The 19,238-nt window shown below is 49.2% G+C and overlaps 1 protein-coding gene across 2 annotated transcripts in view; it reads left to right on the forward strand.

Annotated features, from left to right (window-relative positions):
- Gng4 (G protein subunit gamma 4) overlaps positions 1-19,238 on the forward strand; it is a 47,246-nt gene that overhangs the window by 2,464 nt on the left and 25,544 nt on the right. For both annotated transcript variants that reach the window (XM_026788371.1, XM_005365428.3), the window contains exons 2-3: positions 16,474-16,581; positions 18,271-18,378. In XM_026788371.1, the coding sequence (XP_026644172.1) occupies positions 18,280-18,378 (99 nt within the window). In that variant the 5' untranslated portion in view covers positions 16,474-16,581; positions 18,271-18,279. The remainder of the gene's footprint in view (positions 1-16,473; positions 16,582-18,270; positions 18,379-19,238) is intronic.

Consider the following 19,238-nt stretch of genomic DNA (forward strand, 5'->3'; position numbering starts at 1 on the left):
TCATCAACACTGGATAGTGAATACATTTCCACTGAAAGTCGGAAAAACCACTTAAGAACCAAGTAGGGAGACAGGAGAACAAGCAGAGGACCCTGCTACGAGAAGGCTTTAAATGGCTGCCTAAGAAACTAAGAATAAGAACCCAGAGGGGAAAATACAAAGGAGACTTCCACACGGGGAACAGGACAGAGGCAAGAAAACCTGCTGAACGATTCATGCAGGGAAATCAGAACACTTGTAAAGAGATCGGTGCTCCGAGCTGTGGAGCCGCGGTGGCAGCCACTGCTGCCGTCCCTGGCAGAGGAGCCTGTGCAGAAGTGGTGCTGCTTGCCTTGCTGCCCCCAGCAGTGAGGACACAGAAGTAGAAATGGGGACACTGTATATCCTGTGGCCTTGAGGTCTTGGAATGTCTACAGGCAGATCTACAAAGGCTGAGCCTCTTGGGGGCAGATAGGGTGGCCGGAGTCCTGATGAGCAGGCCCGGGGCTGGGAGGCAGTGCTTACGGGGCGTGGGCTGCACATGTGATGAGGGTGGCCTCGGTTGATCCTCCTGTGGCAATGAGAGGGTTGGGGTTTTGCAAAGCATCCTGATAATTGGGAAGTGTCCAGGCAGTGCGCTTGTGGGTGGTGGGGACTTCAGCAAGGGAGAGGTGTGTGTGGAGATGAAAGTGAGAGCAACTGAGGTGAGCACATGTCCTTTCTCCTCAGAGTTCTTCCTAAGGGGCTGGGTCAGCTCTCCTTTGGAGATGTTCACTGAAGAAACACTTTCCTTGTCACTTGAAGTCTGAGGGACTTCTTCTCCCCAACACATGGGCATTCAGTGCCCATGAGCTTTTAACTGTCCCTGACGGCTTTTGTGCCCCTCTCCTTCCCTCTGGGTCCTCCTGGTATTATGTCTGAGGCACAGCTTCAAGGCCTTTTCTTCAGCCCCTCCAGGCTGTCCAAATAGGATGTCCAAACAGGAGAACCAGGCTTAGAAAACTGGAAAGGATGACGGATCTGCAAAGGACACAGAGCTGGGGTTGACAGTGACCCAGCTGTTACCAGAAGCTCCGGGAAGGCTAGGACAGAATTCACAGAGGAGGGATGTGCTGTGTGGGGTCTGTCTTTACAAGGGTCAGGCTCTTGGAGGCAGGCGCAATGTGGACACAGGCTTCGCCAGTCCCTTTATAGTACCACAGCATGGACCACTCTGCGTGAGGCTCATGCCCCTAAAGTGACCGGTACACCCCTAAGAAAGAGTTGTGTATCTCCTGTGCCCACTACTGTTGGGGGCTTCTGGTAGCCAGGACCCTCACACACTGGCCATCTGGGCCTTGCGTATTGCTTTCTTATTTGTGGACAGTTGGACATGCCCAGTCTTTGTGTCCACTATAGGGTCTCTCTGACCCAATTGAGAAGCTGTTTGTCATGCCTTGGCCTTGCAGGTCATTGGTGGCCGAGAGCTTCCAGCATGCCCTTTCTGTGGCCCATAACCTGTGGCATGCGAAGGGAAAATAAGTTGGTACCATTCAGTTCTGTTCCACTGTCTTAGGGAAGTTCTCTCCCCTCTGTACCCAGCTCACTGGCCTCTCAGCCATTGGGTGTGTATCCACTGCTAGACCCATAGCATCTGTCTAAAGGGGCAGCCTGCAGCCAAGCAATAGAGCCAAGTCCCCGTAAGCATGTTTGGTGCCCCTTAAGGGCAAGAACGTTGCTCAGTAGAGAGTGACCAGCCCTCTGACCCTCCGGGCCGTGGTGGAGGCGGACCATGGCTGAGAAGGGTGCCGGTGAGCTGTGGGTGCTGCACCCCATCCCTTAACTGACCCCAAGGGAAGAAACAAAGAAAAGATGACGTCCTCTGAACTCTTCCAGGGGCAGGGGAAGGCATAGGTTTGTGAACATACTTCCTCTGCAGTTGAGTTTTACCTGGCATCTTCTGGAGGCCTCCCTCCCACCACGACCTCCCCTGTACCAGTGTCACATGTCACTCCTTGCTCCCCTTCCTACCTCGTGTCTTTTATGTCTCTTTTAGGCCAGTCCTTTCTGTATACACTCCATGCACACCCCAGCGAGTGTGCGCAGTCTCCACTCTGCTATGCCGGGTTCCTAGGGTTCACCGTTCTCCTGCCCTGGGGAGTACACCTGTGGCTGCTGATGCTCTTAGATCTGTCCCCCCTCTGCCCCCTCCCATTCCTCATTCTGTGCAGCTCACTTGGGATTTCTTGCTGTGTTTTCTCAGCCCAGGAGATACCACAGGGAACAGACCGTGGGCAGGAGAAGGAAGCACAGAGCTCCTGCCCTCTGGATATGCACTTCAGAGGGGGTTGTTCTCAAACAGTGGGGGCAAGAGATCTCGCAAAGGAAAGGAATCATCAGAGAAAACCCAGATCCTTCGAGCAGAAGTGTGTTTTTATCAAATCAAAATCTTTATACACTTCAAAGAAAGAGTAGAGCAGGCTACCCCAGGCGAGTGGAGGCCGACCCTGATGGGTGGAAGCTGCCCACTGGGTCCTGGTGTTGTAGACTTTTAGAGAGGTCTGTGTGCATTTGCATACTCCCAAACCATGGAGGAGTGACGATTTTGTAGGCTATTTCTTCCCATGATCTTCTTGAAAAGCCCGTCAGGGGAGCCAGGGGTGTAAAGGTATTCTGGCTGTGACATCTGTCACTATTAATCACTGGGGTTGATTTGGCTGATCTGGCTGGCTAGGTGGGTGTCCCTACCTCCCTACTGAAGCTATACACTTGGTAGGTGAAGAGGACAGCCTTTCCCAGTGTAGGAGGATGACCTTTCGCCATAGAGGAAGACTGTCCCTGGTCAAAGGTAGCTGCACTCCCCTGATAGAACCTCCAGACAAGCTCTCAAAGGTGTAAAAACCGCTGTGCAAATGATTGTGTAATGAAGCTAAGGTCTCTTGTTAGTATACACGTGGGAACTGGGAAAGTGCCCTGCTGTCTTCGTTTCTGACACGCAGAGGAGAATATCTTCGGCCTCCGGGATGTTGAGCCATAGGCAGGTGCTCTAACCATAATGGGACACAGCTGGCTACTAAGACAGCTGCTGGTGTCCTTGGTTTCCTTACACCTAACTCCCTGTTTATGTAGTCTTCTCACCACCAATCAGAAGCAAGAAACTCAAAAGTCAGGGCTGGAGAGATGACTCAGCAGTTAAGAGCACTGGCTGCTCTTCCAGAGTTCAATTCTTAGCACCCACGTGGCAGCTCACAACTGTCTATATCTCCATTTCTAGGGGATCCAACAGACCTGCCAGCAGGCTAAACACCAATGCATATAAAAATAAAAACAAATCACTTTAAAAAAAAAAGAAACGCAAAAGTCATTTAAACAATAAATGAGCTTCTTGGGATATAATAGTGCATACAAGAAAAATGGAACAAAGGATGGGTTGCCAGCAAGGGTATGGTGGGCTGGAGAAGAGACCAGGTTCTTGTGGGAGAGAGCTCTTTCTTACTCTGAAATAGACCTCTTCATGCCGTGGGGAACCCATGGAAGCTCTGCTGTGTTGGTTTTCTCTCTGTGATAAATCCTGCCATGAGCGAAAGGAAGGGTTTACTTGGCTCTGAATTTCAGAGGTTTCAGTCCATGGCTGAAACCCCATTTCCCCAAGCCTGTGGTGTCTGGGGGTATTTCCAGAGGCAGTTACACTGTGGGGGCTCCAGTGTAGTGATGTTCCTTCATGGGTTAAGTAAGAGCGTTACTGGGGGGCAGGGCTACTTGGAGTATGTCACTTAGGGCCTCTGTCTCACCCTGGCCCTTTCCTGTTTCACCTCTCTCTGCCTCCTGCCCACTTATGATGGAATAGAGCCCTGGGAAACTGAGCTAGAAGAAATAATTCCTCTCCTTAAGATGTTCTGTCAGGGATGGGGGTCACTGAAACGATATACTAACACATCTTGGTAGAAAGAAGGAAAGCTACCTGCCTGGGTGCCCAGCGCAGCAATATGTGCACATCCATCATCTGGGAAGGTGGAGTGTTACCCTTTCAGGAAGAAACCCAACAACAGGGCCCTGGCATAGCGGTCAGACGCTGTCATCTGGGAGGGGATGGAATTTGTCCCTGCTCGCCTCTGGCCCAGCCTAACCCCGTCTGCTGCACCTGTACTCGGGGACAGATCACCATGAGCCAGTCTGCGTTGTTTTCTGATCTGCGCTGGGCTGTCAGCACCTTGAAGACGTAGCCTGGTCGGCTTGCACGTCTTCTTTCCTGGAAAATATCTAGGCCATTTCCAGACTTGTTTCGTGTGTCCCATTTATTCCCCACTTCTGCTAAAATATTCTCTCCCATGCATAGAGTACTTGAGCGACATAGATGAGTCTTGTCTGCAAAGCAAACCGCCGTAGAGAGCTCTTTGTAACGTGTGTAACAGGTGACTCATAGCGGTGTGTCGGTGGGGGGCAGCCGTCCGCGTGGGTGGTAGCCGTCCGCGCCGTGCCTCCTCCCTCTCTTGAGGCAGTTGCCTTTGAGGAGTCGCTTGGTGTGCTGCATCCTTTGAATACAGAATGAAAACTGTACTCCTGGGTCTTTTCTTTCAGGATCAAGCTGTTAACTTGATCTCAGGTCTCAAAAGGAGAAGGGAGTCACGTGACAGCCTCTGCCAGACTATGTGTTTGCCAGTTTGTGTCGTTGGTTTTGTCCCCACGGATAGCATTTTGTTTGATTATCATCATCTTGGGGCAAGAGAACAACAAGGAAAATGCAGAGAGATGGAAGCTTGGTAGAGTCACACAAGTAATTGAAAATAGAAGGAGATTCTGTAGCAAGTATGGCCCCTCGTGTACTTTCCCATCTGTAAAATACCTTTCCCAAGTGTTCGAGCTGAATCTCTAGACCCAGCAACCCATTTATTCCATCTGCCTAGCACAGCCTCCGAGTCATTCTGCAGCCACAGTGGGCAGGGTGAGCCCCAGGAGGCGTACATGTAGACTGAACCTTATCTCCACCTCGCCTGTCCTACCCGTGGCATGCATCAGCTTGTGCAGCGTGTCCGTGCTGGATATGGTACCTACCTGCTAGTTACTTAGTAACCATCTCGATTACCAAATTGTGAAAGTATCTGTGATTCATAGGTGTATATGCATAGGAAAACCCATAGCATATACGATTGATGGTATCAGTCATTCACCGGGTTGGGAGGGCAGTCTGGAAATGTACTTCCTGCAGATGAGGAGGATGACTGGATTTGGGCAGTGACAGACTTGGGAGTCAAGTAGTAACAGACCATAAGCAATTCAGGCCAGGTCTCCTCTGGCAGGAGAGGTGCAGGGAGGAGACCTGAATAAGATGTGTGCCGATGCAAGATGAGCTACATTGGATTGGCTCGTGCGGAAAGTCCTCGTTAGTAGGGTTAGTTGTCGGTTTCTGGTTGGTTAAACCTAAGTCTCCTCTTGCTGTGGATGTTGAGTTGCATTTGCTTAGGTGGGAACTCTAGGTGCAGGAACTACCGGAGCTGGGGCTGCTGTGGGTGTTCACTTTGCATGCACCAGGCCTGAGAAGACGGGGGATCCTGAAAGGAGAGACGCTGAGTGAAAGAAGCCAGTCTGACAAAGCTGCAGACTGCCATCTCGGATAGAGGACATTTCAGGAAAGACAAAACTATGGGGGCAGGAAAACTGTCAACACTTGGGGCCAACACGATACCTCAGTGGGTAGCGGTGTTTACTGCTAAGCCTGAGTTCTGTCCCCAGAAGCCATGTAAAGGTGAAAGGAGGGGACCGACTTCACAGTTGTCCTCTGACCTCCCCGTGTGCTATGACACACGCACGCCAATTACTCACATTGCACACACAGTAATAAATAAATACTTTTTAAGATTAATAATTGCCAGGGGAAGGGACAGGTGAATAGACAGTGTGCAGAGAATGTCTAAGGCCAAGAGTCTATTCTGTAGGATGTCATCCAGGTGGATAGGTTACACATCTGCAGAGACAGGCCTATGGAACACTCACGCCAAGAGAGAGCCCTGCTGTAAACTTGTCAGTGTTGGTTGTCTGTCAGAGATGCCCTGCCCTGGTGTGGATGCAGATTGTGGGGAGAGTGTGGTCCATGTTGTCTGTCAGAGACGCCCTGCCCTGGTGCGGATGCTGATTGTGGGGGAGAGTGTGTGGGCTCAAGGGCATTTAGGAACTCTGTGTTTTCTGTTTTTGTGTGCATCCGAAACTGCTATAAAACTAAGTGGAACATGGTGATCTATTTACTAATTAATATATTATATTAATGCCAGCTCTTGGGAAATGAAGGCAAGAGGGTGAATTCAAGGCCAGCCTTGACTACATAGTTTGGTGCCAACCTGACTGACATGGCATATTCCTCCACAAAAAAAAAAAAAAAAAAAAAAAAACGAGGAGGAGGAGGCTGTTGTGGGTGTGGCTCAGTTGTGAGAGTGCTTGCCTAGCACACAAAGCCCTGGGTTCAACCCCTGTCCGACACAGACCAGACACGGGGTGGTACATGCCTATAATCCAAGCACTTCTGAGGTAGAAACGAGAGGATTAGAAGCTCAAGGTCTTCCTTGGCCACAGTGTGAGGTTGGGGCCAGACTGGAATCTGTGATATTCCTCTCTAAAAAGAAAAGAAAAATAAGTCCCTGTTTTTAAAATGCTCGGGAAGGAGCAAAAGTAGTTCAGGAAGGTGAGAAAGAAGAGCCTTGTCTCAGGGCAAGAAGAGAGTGCAGGGGAGGGAAGCCATTCGCGGGTCCTCGTGTAGGTGACGAGGTCTGTGTCCAAAGGACAAGCTTCCTCAGTCCCTCTCGAAAACCCAGGAATACCGTCTGGTAGTGCCGTCTCCACAGCCTGGCGGCCGCCTGCTCCAACCAATCCCTCTCACGCTGGGTCCTCAGCAGACTCTGTTCTCCATAACTCCCCTTGGAGGCCGGGGTACAGATCCCCTAAGAGCAGCACCCCAGACCTCTCAGGGGTCTGTCCTCAGTGGCACTGTAGACCGAGGTGCTTTGGAAGCTGACAGAGCCAGCAGCGGTGTGGTGCGGATGGCAGGCAAAGCAGGGGCTGTCGGTGCAGAGAGCTCACTGGAAGCAAGTGAGACAGCAAGTAAATTCATGCAGGGTAAAGTCCTCAAACTTTGGAACAAAGTCAACCTATTAGGAGAAAAAGATGGATTCTTCATTAGTGTGGACGAACGTTAATGGTTCGCCCTGAGAATATTGATAGGAATTCATCCTTCTTGAATAATACCAGGGACTGGACTATGACAGCATTGTTCTTTCTGCAATTAAAATGGCGTAGCAAACTCAAAACTTATCATTTTTCTCCAAATGTCACTTCCCATTGTAAAAATACCTTTTCTGTGGACATGGTGTCATGTGAAACAGAACTTGAATCATCTCAAGTACCAGGCTATCATTCCTGGTCCGCCTAGCAGAGGCCTGCAGGCTTGTTTCAGCCGCGTGTGAACCCCAAAGACCTAGGGATCGCCACCTCCCTCTCCAGCATCCAGGAGTCTCTGCAGTCTTGTGATTACCGTTTTCAAATGTTCTGTCTCTTTGCTGTAGACACAGATATAGAGTAGAAACAATCATCCTCCCTTCAGTCTTCACCTTGGAGAGTCGGGGATGCAGCAGAAGTTAGGACTTGAGGACTTACTCCTTGCTCGGCTGCTGGCTGGTAGGGAGACAGAGAAAGTGAGTGTGTTGTAGCCAATGGAGGTGGGAGTGGTCAGGAACGATGTCCCGGAGGTCCCGGAGGTCACGGGAGTTGAGTTGGTGTGAATTAGACAAGAATGGGAAGGCATCAACAGAGTGACTTACAGAGTGTCTAGGATGGAGCCAGCGCACAGCAGCCCCTCCATCCCCGGATGCCACTAACACTCTAGAAAAACAAAAGGGCAGTGATCTGAAGGCTCCTAAAGGCTCAGGAAAGTGCGTGGATGGTGGAAGAGGCGCATTACAAGAAAAGCCACGCAGCTGAGCTGAGTCTCCTGTCTTTTTATCCCAGCTCTCATGGCATTGCCCCAAGTTAGCTGGGGGGGGGGGGGAGCTGAAGTGTAGGAAGCTAGTGTGTGGTTCTGTGAGAGAACCCGTCTGTCTGGATGGAGGACTGGGCTGTCTGCGGTTCCTCCCTTCTCCTGTCCTTGCTCTGTTTTAGAACTGGGGTGAGGTGCAGCCTTTGGGCTGTAGCTCTACAATAAACTCTGTCTTTCCCACCAAGGAGACAGGAAAGGAGCTGCTGTGAAGTCAGATGGCTGGGAGAATCCAGCTGAGCGGAAGGTGGGAGAAGAGGGTCATCAAATTCTTTCTGCTAACCACAGAATTACAGCCTCATCTCTGCGTGTATTTAGGACAGGCCCAAAGATGCAAAGGCCTTGAGAACCACAGTAAGATTGATACTGCCACTAAAATCTCAGCGGATTCCTGAATATCATGTGCGTGGAATTGCAAAGTTAAAAACTAGGCTAACCTACTAGAGCAAACACTTCTACATATTCTGAGAGTCGAAGAGTATATCACACAGGAAATTAGAAAATATTTGGACTTCATATTAATTTATATAGGGCTCAGCTAAAGATGCGGTTACAGGTAAATTTATACCATTCGCAACTTATTCTTGTAAAGAAGGAAGGCCTTGAATCATTGGCGGCTCTCATGGAATAAATTCGAAGATAGATAAAAAAGAGTAAATTAAGTCCAAAGCTAGCGGAAAAAGGAAACAATAAATGGGGGGGGCACTGAAAGTTAGGACACAAAAACAATACTAAAAAGAAAAAAAGAAAAAGAAAAAAATCAAAGCAAATTCTTTGAAAACATCTCTAGCATTTACCCTCTAGGCAGACTCAAAGAAGACACACACTACCAATATCAGGCATGAAAAGGGAGACATCACTATGGATCCCGTGAATATTAGCAGGATATTAACAGGCACACGTTAGAAAGACCTTGATGAGTTCAGTCCCTGAAACCAACTCCCACGTGTTGTGACCCCCACATAAAAATGTGGTATTCAAGGGCCTCATTGAATAAATGGGACCTCCTGAGACTGAGAAGCTTCTGTAAAGCAAAGGACACTGTCACTAAGACAAAAAGGCAACCCACTGACTGGGAGAAGATCTTCACCAACCCCGCAACTGACAAAGGTCTGATCTCCAAAATATATAAAGAACTCAAGAAACTAGACCGTAAAAGGCTAATCAACCCAATTATAAAATGGGGCACTGAGCTGAACAGAGAAATCTCAACGGAAGAACTTCAAATGGCCAAAAGACACTTAAGGTCATGCTCAACTTCCTTAGCGATCAGGGAAATGCAAATCAAGACAACTTTAAGATACCATCTCACACCTGTCAGAATGGCTAAAATGAAAAACACCAATGATAGCCTTTGCTGGAGAGGGTGTGGAGAAAGGGGTACACTCATCCATTGCTGATGGGAATGCAAACTCGTGCAACCACTTTGGAAAGCAGTGTGGCGGTTCCTCAGGAAATTCGGGATCAACCTACCCCTGGACCCAGCAATACCGCTCTTGGGAATATACCCAAGAGAGGCCCTATCATACAACAAAAGTATATGCTCAACTATGTTCATAGCAGCATTGTTTGTAATAGCCAGAACCTGGAAACAACCTAGATGCCCTTCAATGGAAGAATGGATGAAGAGTATGGAATATATACATATTAGAGTATTACTCAGCAATAAAAAACAAGGAATTCTTGAAGTTTGCGTACAAATGGATGGAAATAGAAAACACTATCCTGAGTGAGGTAAGCCAGACCCAAAAAGAGGAACATGGGATGTACTCACTCATATTTGGTTTCTAGCCATAAATAAAGGACAGTGAGCTTATAATTCACGATCCTAGAGAAGCTAAATTAGAAGGTGAATCCAAAGACAAACATATAGGCATCCTCCTGAATATTAACCTTCATCAGGCGATGAAAGGAGACAGAGACCCACATTGGAGCACCGGACGGAAATCTCAAGGTCCAAATCGGGAGCAGAAGGAGGGGGAGCACGAGCAAGGAACTCAGGACCGCGAGGGATACACCCACACACTGAGACAATGGGGATGATCTTTCGGGAATTCACCAAGACCAGCTAGCCTGGGTCTGAAAAAGCATGGGATAAAACCGCACTTACATAGCAGACAATGAGGACTACTGAGAACTCAAGAACAATGGCAATGGGTTTTTGATCCTACTGCACATACTGGCTTTGGGGGAGCCTAGGCAGTTTGGATGCTCAACTTACTAAACCTGGATGGAGGTGGGCGGTCCTTGGACTTCCCACAGGTCAGGGAACCCTGATTGCTCTTCAAGCTGATGAGGGAGAGGGACTTGATCGGGGGAGGGGGAGGGAAATGGGAGGCGGTGGCGGGAGGAGGCAGAAATCCTTAATAAATAAATAAATTAAAAAAAATAAAATAAAAAAAATGTGGTATTCATGTACCACCCCTGGACTTTTTGTTGTTGTTTTTTGGGTTTTTTCAAGACATATGATTTCTCTGTGTAGCTTTGGAGCTGGTCCTGGAACTTACTCTGTAGACCAGGCTGGTCTCGAACTCACAGAGATCTACTTGCCTCTGCCTCCCAAGTGCTGGGATTAAAGGCGTGCGCCACCACAGCTTGGCCCCAATCTTTTTTTAAAAAAGAATTATATATTCATAAATTCAATGACTTTGATGAAATGTCTGAACTCCATGGAAAATACTCAAGGTTCATACAAAAAAAGAAGTAGGAAAACTGAATGGTCCTAATTCTACTAAAAAATGTGAATTGGGAGTCAAAGACCTCTTAACAAAGAAAATTATAACAACACATGTGTCTGTGGGAAAATCTGACCAGGCATTTAAGGGGGAAGTTATGCTAATTATATCCAAACTTGGTGAGATAATTTGAAGATGAGGGCATATCGCTTTAGAAGGCAGGATTATTTTAATACCAAAGCCTGATGAAAATGTTGCATGAAAATAGTAGTTCAATATCTGATGTGAGCTGCTGGACAGCCTTGAAATCCCATCACTTAGGACAAAGAGGCAGGAAGATCAAGAGTTCAAGGCCATCCTTAGCTACACAGTGAATTTTAGACTAGCCTGGGCTACATGAAATCCCATTCTCAGTTTCTGAGGTACCAGTCTATGTTCAGTTGGCCCTGGTTTGGCAGAGCAAAGCTACTCACCTGGTATCCAGAGAGAGAGAAAATAAGAGGAAGAGACCAGGGTCTCAGTCTCCTTCAAGAGCACACTGATTTCCACCTTCTAAAAGTGACCGTGAAAGGCCAGGAATGGGGTATATATAGTTGGGGAGCTCCAGTAATTCAGTGTGCCTGAAGCAGGGTGAGATAGGGAAGGCCAGAGAAGGAGCTGTAGAAGGAAGGAGAGAGTGGCCAGGAGTAGGTGATGCTGTCTGAGAGCCCTGCCTCGCTAGCCTCCTCCCTCTGCTACCCTGCCTTGTTTCCAGGGTCATCCCAACTGACAAACACAAAGGAGCAAAAGATGGGCAAACAGTGGATGAAAACATCACAGGCTGATTGTTTACATATCTAGAGGTCAGAAGTCCAAAACATGTCTCCAAGAGTTGAAGCCAGGGTCCAGCAAGACCATGATGTTACCTTGAGGGGCTCACAGGAAAGTCCTGGACCTTTCTTTTCCTAGCTTGTGGAGGCTGAACACTTTCAAACTTGGTCCTGTGTCCCCTTCAAGGCCATGGGCGTAACATTTTCAAGTTTGTCTCTGACTCCCACCTAGTCCCATGTCTCCCTCTTCCGCTTAGAAAGACCCTGTGATCACATGAGGTCCTGTGGATAATCCATGACAGCCTTAATATGACAAATCTTAATATCACCTGGTCAGCAGCACTAATCCCATCTGCTACTTTTAATTCCTCGGTGTCTTGTAACACAGCATGTTCACAGAGTCTGAGGATTAGGACATTGGGGGAAAGCCATTATTCTGCTACCATACCCTGGAAACCAGATAAGATATTACATGTCAGCTATGTTACCAGGCAACCTACTTACAGTAGAAATGGGTCCTGGTTGGTAAATAACATTCGGCCCCGGAGCAGCTGGGAATGAACCTCAAACACCGGATGTAGATATCACTTTGGACTTCTCTTTCCTGTGTTTGTTTGGCATCTGGGTGAGACTAGCTATTTTTGGATTGGGAGATACCCCAATGTAAATTGAATGACTGAAACCCAAGCTATAAAATATATCAGAGTTCTCTGTCATAGCATTTAGTTTGCACAGTGGTTCCTGCTGGAGTAGCTGAGAAACCACATCCTGTAAGGAGATTGGGGGGACAGGTTGTCTGGGTGACACCTATTTCCTGTTGTTTCCTTCAGGGGTGAGGATATTCAGGTGACTCTCGGGATGACTGAGGAAGAGTAACTTTAGGCACGTGACCCTAAAATACCCCTTTTAGATGTCCTTGAGAACAGATAAAGCTCATGTTTCACGGAGTGGAGTGGAACTCAAGGTCCCCCCCCCCCCAGCTGAGAGGCTTTGACAGTTGCTGGCCTCTGGGGCAGGGAGAGTCAGATTTCTTTAAGGATGTGGTCCCTGGTAGGTCGACCACACTCGGATAGATGGTCCAATGCCCAGGAGGATATGGGCGACATAAACTGGACTTGGTGCGCTATTAAAAAAAAAAAAAGAGGCATGAAGTTGGGAGGGAGTGGGTGTTGGGAGGTGGATCTGCGAGGAATTGGGGGAGGACTGGAGGTGAAGAGCATCAGAGTGCATTGTATACACGTATGAAATTAAAAAGTAAGCGCATTTTCAAAAGCAATGTGGACATTAAACAAATATGGTAAAAGATAATTCTGTTCAAACTAGTTGATAGATAGAAGGTTATTTGGTTTCCTGTTCTTTTTACTTTGCTACTTTTGAAACACATCATGCTAAAGAGTAAGAAAATAAATCCTTAGGTGTTGAAAACTGCTCATTCTGTCCCCCCACCCCCCCATTGAGACTAGGCATTACTAAGTAGCCAGCTAGCCTCAAACTCCCATCCTCCTGCCCCGCAGCCTCCCAAGTGTGTTCCTTCACTCTGGGCTGCTGGTGGCTCTACCCTTTTCTTCTGCAATAGCTACAACCTCAGGTGACTTCGTGGCTCACTCACCTCCTTTTCAGTCATGTGTCACAGGTAGTGTGACATCCCTCGTTGGCTACTCTAAGATACTTTCTCAATGTGTGACATCCTTGTGGCTCTCAAATCCAGTTTATCCAAAAGCTGTGTTGGAAGAACCTTCAGTGCAGACACTCCTCTGCTTGGGATGGGCCTGGTGCTAACTGTGGCTAAGAGGAAAATGTGCTTAGCATCCACCCCTAAGACGTTGCTCAGTGGCGTGGCACAGAACGTTACTGCCTGTGACCCTTCGGCACTGTGTGCCTGTGCTCACTGCTGCTGCCCCTGCTGAGGTGGTTTGTCTGGGCATCTTACCTGGGGTCTTGAACATGCCAGACAAGGACTGTCCCTCTGAGCTACACCCCCAGCCCACATTCGTGTCTTATTGTTTATCACTGGCTAGATAAAGGGTTCCAATTCAGAAGTCATTTGTATGGCTGCGTAGTGTTTCAGACTATAGGAATCCAGGACTCAGTACGTGATATCTCTGGATGCAGAGAAAACCTCTGCCCCACTTCTGTCCACAAGGACTTCCTGTGACTGGTCTGCTACAAAACCTCATGGGGAAGGTGGCCTTTTCCTTATGTGGCTGCTTAGAGCTCCTTACCATAGAATTCAACGGGAGTTTGAGTCTGTGCAGGCAGAAGCATCTTCTTTTCTGTCATGTCAGTCCAGTGGTGAGGAGCCAGGCTGACAGAAAGGCCAAAGGGTTTTCAGCAAGGCAGCTCCTTCCTTCCAGTCATCCCCATTGTTTCCTGGGGCCTGTGGTTCTCAGGCTGTCAGCACCCCGTCACCTGAAAAGATTGTTAAGCTGCTTCCTACTCCGAGATTACCAAACCTGTTCAATAGGTCAGAGCTGAGTATGGGAATTTGCGTTTTTAAGTAAGTAAAGATGTGTTTTGGTTCACGGTTTTGGAGCTTTCAGCCCAGTGGTCAGGAAAGCACGGCAAAGCAACTCGATTCATGGCTGTGAGAACATGGCAAACGCTGTGCACACAGTGGACCAGAATGCTGAACATCTATCTGCTTTGGTGCCATACCTCAAGAGGTGCTGTTACTGGCCCGGGGAATGGCTACTATGCATTTGTTCTACCCAGGCACTAGAGACACAGAAAACAATTAAACAAGGCCTCTGGGGCTGGTGAGATGGCTCAGCAGTTAAGATCACTAGATGCTTGTCCAAAGGACCCAGGTTCCATTCCCAACATCCACATATAATCTCACAACTATCTGGAACTCCAGTTTCAGGTGGATCTGATATCCTCTTCCGGCCTCCATGGGCACCAGGCAGCCTCGACTTTGGCTGTTCCTGTGCACTGATGGCCAAATGGTGATATCCAGTGATCTCACAAGACAGGACTGCACCTTGTTTAGAAATCAACATGTTTCCTCCCCTTGAGGCTGGATAGACAGCTTTTGAAAACATTGTAGCAAAATGTAACGCCATTGGAAAGCCAGAGATGAAAGGGGGCCAAATCCATTCACTACCAAACACTTGTCACACAAACATTTAAGAAACCGTGATGATGAGGGTTGGAGAGCCAGCTCAGGGGTTAAGAGGCTGAAGAGCACTCCTTGCTGCTGTAGATGGCCTGAGCTTGGTTCCCAGCACCTACGGAGCAGCTCAAAACCATTTGTAACTCCAGTTCCAAGGGACCCCACACCCTCTTCTGGTCTTCTCCAGGTCCTGCACACACGAAGTGCACATAAACTCATGCAGACATACCCGTATACACATAAACATAATAAGAATACTTAAAAGGGAATGGGAGGACACAAGGACAGTGGTCTTTTTTAATTTCTAATTTTATCTTTTATTTCCAGGAGCTCACATTATGGGTTTTAGTTGTTTTTGTTGAGCTATACATTTTTCTCCACGCCCCTCCTTCCTCCCCCTCCCCTTTACCCTTTCCCGTGTCCCCGCGCTAATTTACCCGGGAGCTCTTGAAGGACAGTGTCTCAAAGCCGCCCTGGGACCTGGGCACACCAATGGGATGGTGGGTGAGACACTTTCCACTGTTGGACGGAAGGTGGGGTGCAGATGCCAAGTGAACGGGCAGCGATTAGTCTAGATGCTTTTCTGAAGGATCACTGTCTCTCAAAGGGTGGCCAGAATCCATCTAAATAACTGGAAAGGTGCCCCAAAAGCCCATGGTGCTGTGACAGTGATGTCCCCAAGGGCAATGACATCTGCACTACCTCAGTGTCTTCTGGGAAGTGCCTCAGACTCACTCAACCGCTGTCTCTGTACCACACTGTCCCAGCGTCTGTGTTGAAGAGAAAGCTAATCTTTTTTTGTTGGTATGCGTGTATGGAGACACCCACAGCATGTGTGGGGTTCCGCGTGGTCTATGGCTTTAGGTATCCGCTGTGCGCATGTGTCCGTGTGCGCGCACACCCGTTCCCCTCGGTCTTGTTTTTGTCTGTTTTGTTTTCACACAGGCTCCCCGCCCCCACTCTCTCTCTCTCTTGATGATCTGTTACGTGCAATCCTCAGCCTCTCAACATGCAATCCGTCTGCCTCAGCCTCTCAAGTACTGAGATAACAGTCGTGTTATCTCAAGATAACATTTAAAAAAAAAAGATAAAAAAAAAGATTTTCCTTTCTTTACGTGTATGAGCGTTTGCCTGCACATATTAATGTGCACCGTGTGCATGCCTGGTGCCTGCAGAGGCCCGAAGAGGACCTCAGATCCCCTGGAATTGGACTTACGGAATGCTGTGAGCAGTTGTGGGTGCTGGGAACCAAATCCAAGTCCTCTGCCACAGCAGCCAGGGCTCTCGACCTCTGGATCTCACATCTTTTTAGAAAAGAAAATGAAATATGTGGAGAAGCCACAGTAAGATCTGTTTATCTCACCCGGCAGTGGTGGCGCACGCCTTTAATCCCAGCACTGGGGAAGCAGAGGCAAAGGCAGAGGCAGGCGGATCTCTGTGAGTTCGAAGGCAGCCTGGTCTACAAAAGCTAGTTCCAGTACAAGCTCCAAAGCTAAAACCCTGTCTCGAAAAACCAGAAATAAATAAATAAATAATAAATAAATAAATAAATAAATAAATGATCTATTTATCTCTACAATTAATAGCTGTCAGTTGTTATCATTTCAAAATAGAAAATTCCCGCAAGTTCTTTTCTCTTAGCATTCTAGATTGGCAAGAGAAAGGGGCAAGGCAGCTGGGCACATGGGTTGTCTGGCAAGGCTCAGGGTGAACGCGCCTTGAGTTGTGTCCCAGTGTGTTCTATGTCCTCCTGAGTTCCTCTTCACCCTTCAGCTCACTGTCATCCCCCAGGGCTGGTATGAGAGTAGCTAGGATAATAGGCACAGCCACTGAGCTTGGGCAGGACAACTGAGGGAGCCCATGAAGACCCTGGGGACAACATACATCTGTTTGTGTTTTCAGGGGAGCCCCAAGGCAGGACCCTGAATCAGCCTCTCTTCTGACAGCCGACTGCTACTGCCACCAGTGTCCCCTACCTGGACCTGTCCCTGTCCCACCACCTCTCAGCAGGTAAGAATGGTTCTCTACAGAACAGAAAGATGACGCTCAGGGAGCAGGGTCCCCATGGCAGCAGACGCACCTCACGCCATCGCTGTCAGTCCTTCCTAGACCTCCTCTCCCCCTGGGGACACTGTTAGCCTAGGCAGATGGAGGTGTGATGACCCCACCTTTCTGGAGATCCTTTCCTTGTCCTGAGTCAGGTCATAGCCACAGCCCTGGGATGAAACGGCCTCATCCTGGCAGCAGGTTGGCACTTGCTGAGTTGGGAGCCAACGGTGCAGCCTGCCGAGGTCCCTAGATGACATGTCAATATAAATGTGCCTGGGTGCCCAGGGAAACGGACCTCAAGACCCCAGGGTGGCCCTGAACAATTGGCTCATTTTTCCTTGTGCCTTACCTTCTTGGAGGCCAAACACCCAGTCAGGGTCCCCTGGAGGCACATGGATGTCCGGCTTTGTCACCACCCTGTAGTGGGGTCCTGTCTGCTCAGCGTGTTTCCCATGACTTCCTTCATCAGCTGGGATGATGCACAGCGCCCTCATAGGAGAAGGGGGGGCCCTCCTCAGACTGCACCCAAGCCCGAGCCATTCCCTCCCAAGGCTGAATGCAATTCTGCCCAGCTGTCTGTGGTCTCCGAGGAGCCAGAGCAGATAGGAGTGGAAGGTGAGCTGAAGAGGAACTCCATCTGCATCCGTGTTGGGGATGGATTACTCAGCGATGCAGCTGGTTTGAGGTCACCAGTGATCTAGAAAGCAACCCCTTGCTTGTGCTTTGTAAACAAGTCCAATAAACTATTCGGTTTGCCAAGCTGGACTGTAGTGGGAGAGGAAACACTCTCCCCGGGAAAAGCTCATGTCCCACCCCATCCCCTTTATCTCTGTTCCATTTCTTCATGAATACTAACTTGGGTCTTGTAGAGGCAGCTAGTGGGCTCAGAAAAGTAGAGGTGTCAATCAAGTGGAGTCTAAAAGATGAGTCAGGGGCAGCTCCAAAACCTCCCTCTTGGCCTGCCTTTCCAAGTTCTTCTGTCTCTAGCTCCGGTTGCCTAAAGCCGCTTCCTTCCCCACTTCCAGCCATCCCAAGAGGCTTTCCCGCCACTGTCAGCCCCTCCCTGCCCTCTCCCAGGCTAGGCAAGGGACCCCCCTGCCAAGGCTGACTAGGCTGGCTAAGAGGTCCCTGAAACTCGAACTGCTCGTTACGTGTGGCTCTCCTTTTTGCTGGGAGATTTCCAAGCGAGATATGAACCCACACCTTCTGAACTCTGCTCTGAGCAGCTGGCCTAGCCAATACCAAGAAAGCCTTGTCTAAAAAAATGTCATGCGTAGTGCTGCGGGGGCCCAGGGGTAATGGGCTCTCAGCGATCCCAGCCTTGGCCTCTGCCTCAGTCAGAGCCTAGGGAGCCACGACCTTTACACTTGTGTTTGCCTGACTTCAGCCACGTAACTGTGATCCTTAGTCTCCCTCAGGCAGTTTCTCCTTGCATGGGTGACCGAGAATCCTCCTCAGGGGAGTGGAATGTCTTGGCCCTGTGGTCTAATGTGTGTCAGGACTGGGAGAATTTCTTCTTCTTTCTCAAAGAACAAATCTGGCTGAGAAGGGGTCGAGGGATCTGCAGATGGTGAGACTAGGAAGAGTGGGAAGGGGCCGCCTTTCTCTGGGCCCATAGCACTCCAACCCTCTCCCCATGGTCACTTGCAGGAGCCCAGCATGAAGGAAGGCATGTCTAACAACAGTACCGCCAGCATCTCCCAGGCCAGGAAAGCCGTGGAGCAGCTGAAGATGGAGGCCGGCATGGACAGGGTGAAGGTAAACTCACCCAGCACGTTCTTAGGCTCGGTCCCCCAACAGGGCAACAGTCTCAGTTGGGGGAAGAGGGTGTTTGTTCCAGAGCTCTGAGCCTGCCAAGATGCAGTCCACAGTGTGTGTGTGTGTCCAGAAGGAAGGGCCAAAACTCGACTGTATTTCCAGGCGGTATTTACGGTTGTCATACAGTGAGGGTGGAAGAGAGGGGCGGACTGTGAGGTTGATCATGTCGTATCTCCCCAGTGCTGTGACAGAGGATAGCCGGCAGCAGGACTTTGGACAGGCACAGCTAGGGCTGAATCACTGAATCAAACCTGTGTGTATTAAATATTCCCTGGAGAGGTGAAGGGAAGTCCTGCCACCTCTCACCATGGGTCTTTTTTCCACTGGTGCTCATAGAGATGAGCTGGAGGCTCGACCGTTGTGGCTCTGAACTGCAGCCAGCTCAGGGCTGTGATAAGGTTAGGATGCCCCTCCCCAGGAGTCCACCAAACCCAGGGGTCTTGCTCAAGCATCTGGTGTATGAGTTTCTGTTCTCCTGGTGTGACAGCATACCTGAGGAAAGAAAATCAAGGGTTTGCTTTTTTTTTTCCCTAGCTCATGGTTCGAGGGCACATCTCAAAGGGAAGATGTGCGGTGAGAGTGGCTGCAGCTGGGGTGGGGGATGAAGGAGTTGGTCACAGGGCATCCAGTTGGGAAGGAGAGGGCTAAGTGCTCATGCTCAGCCTATTTCCTCCTCTTTACCTGGCCCAGGATCTGTGGGCTAGTACAGCAGGTCTCCTCAGTTAAACCTCCCTGGAAACGCCCCACAGCCACACTCTGGTGTGTCTCCCAGATGATCCCAAACCCAGTCGCGATGACAT

The sequence above is a fragment of the Microtus ochrogaster genome, unplaced genomic scaffold (assembly GCF_000317375.1).
Source record: "Microtus ochrogaster isolate Prairie Vole_2 unplaced genomic scaffold, MicOch1.0 UNK2, whole genome shotgun sequence".
Classification (NCBI taxonomy): domain Eukaryota; kingdom Metazoa; phylum Chordata; class Mammalia; order Rodentia; family Cricetidae; genus Microtus; species Microtus ochrogaster.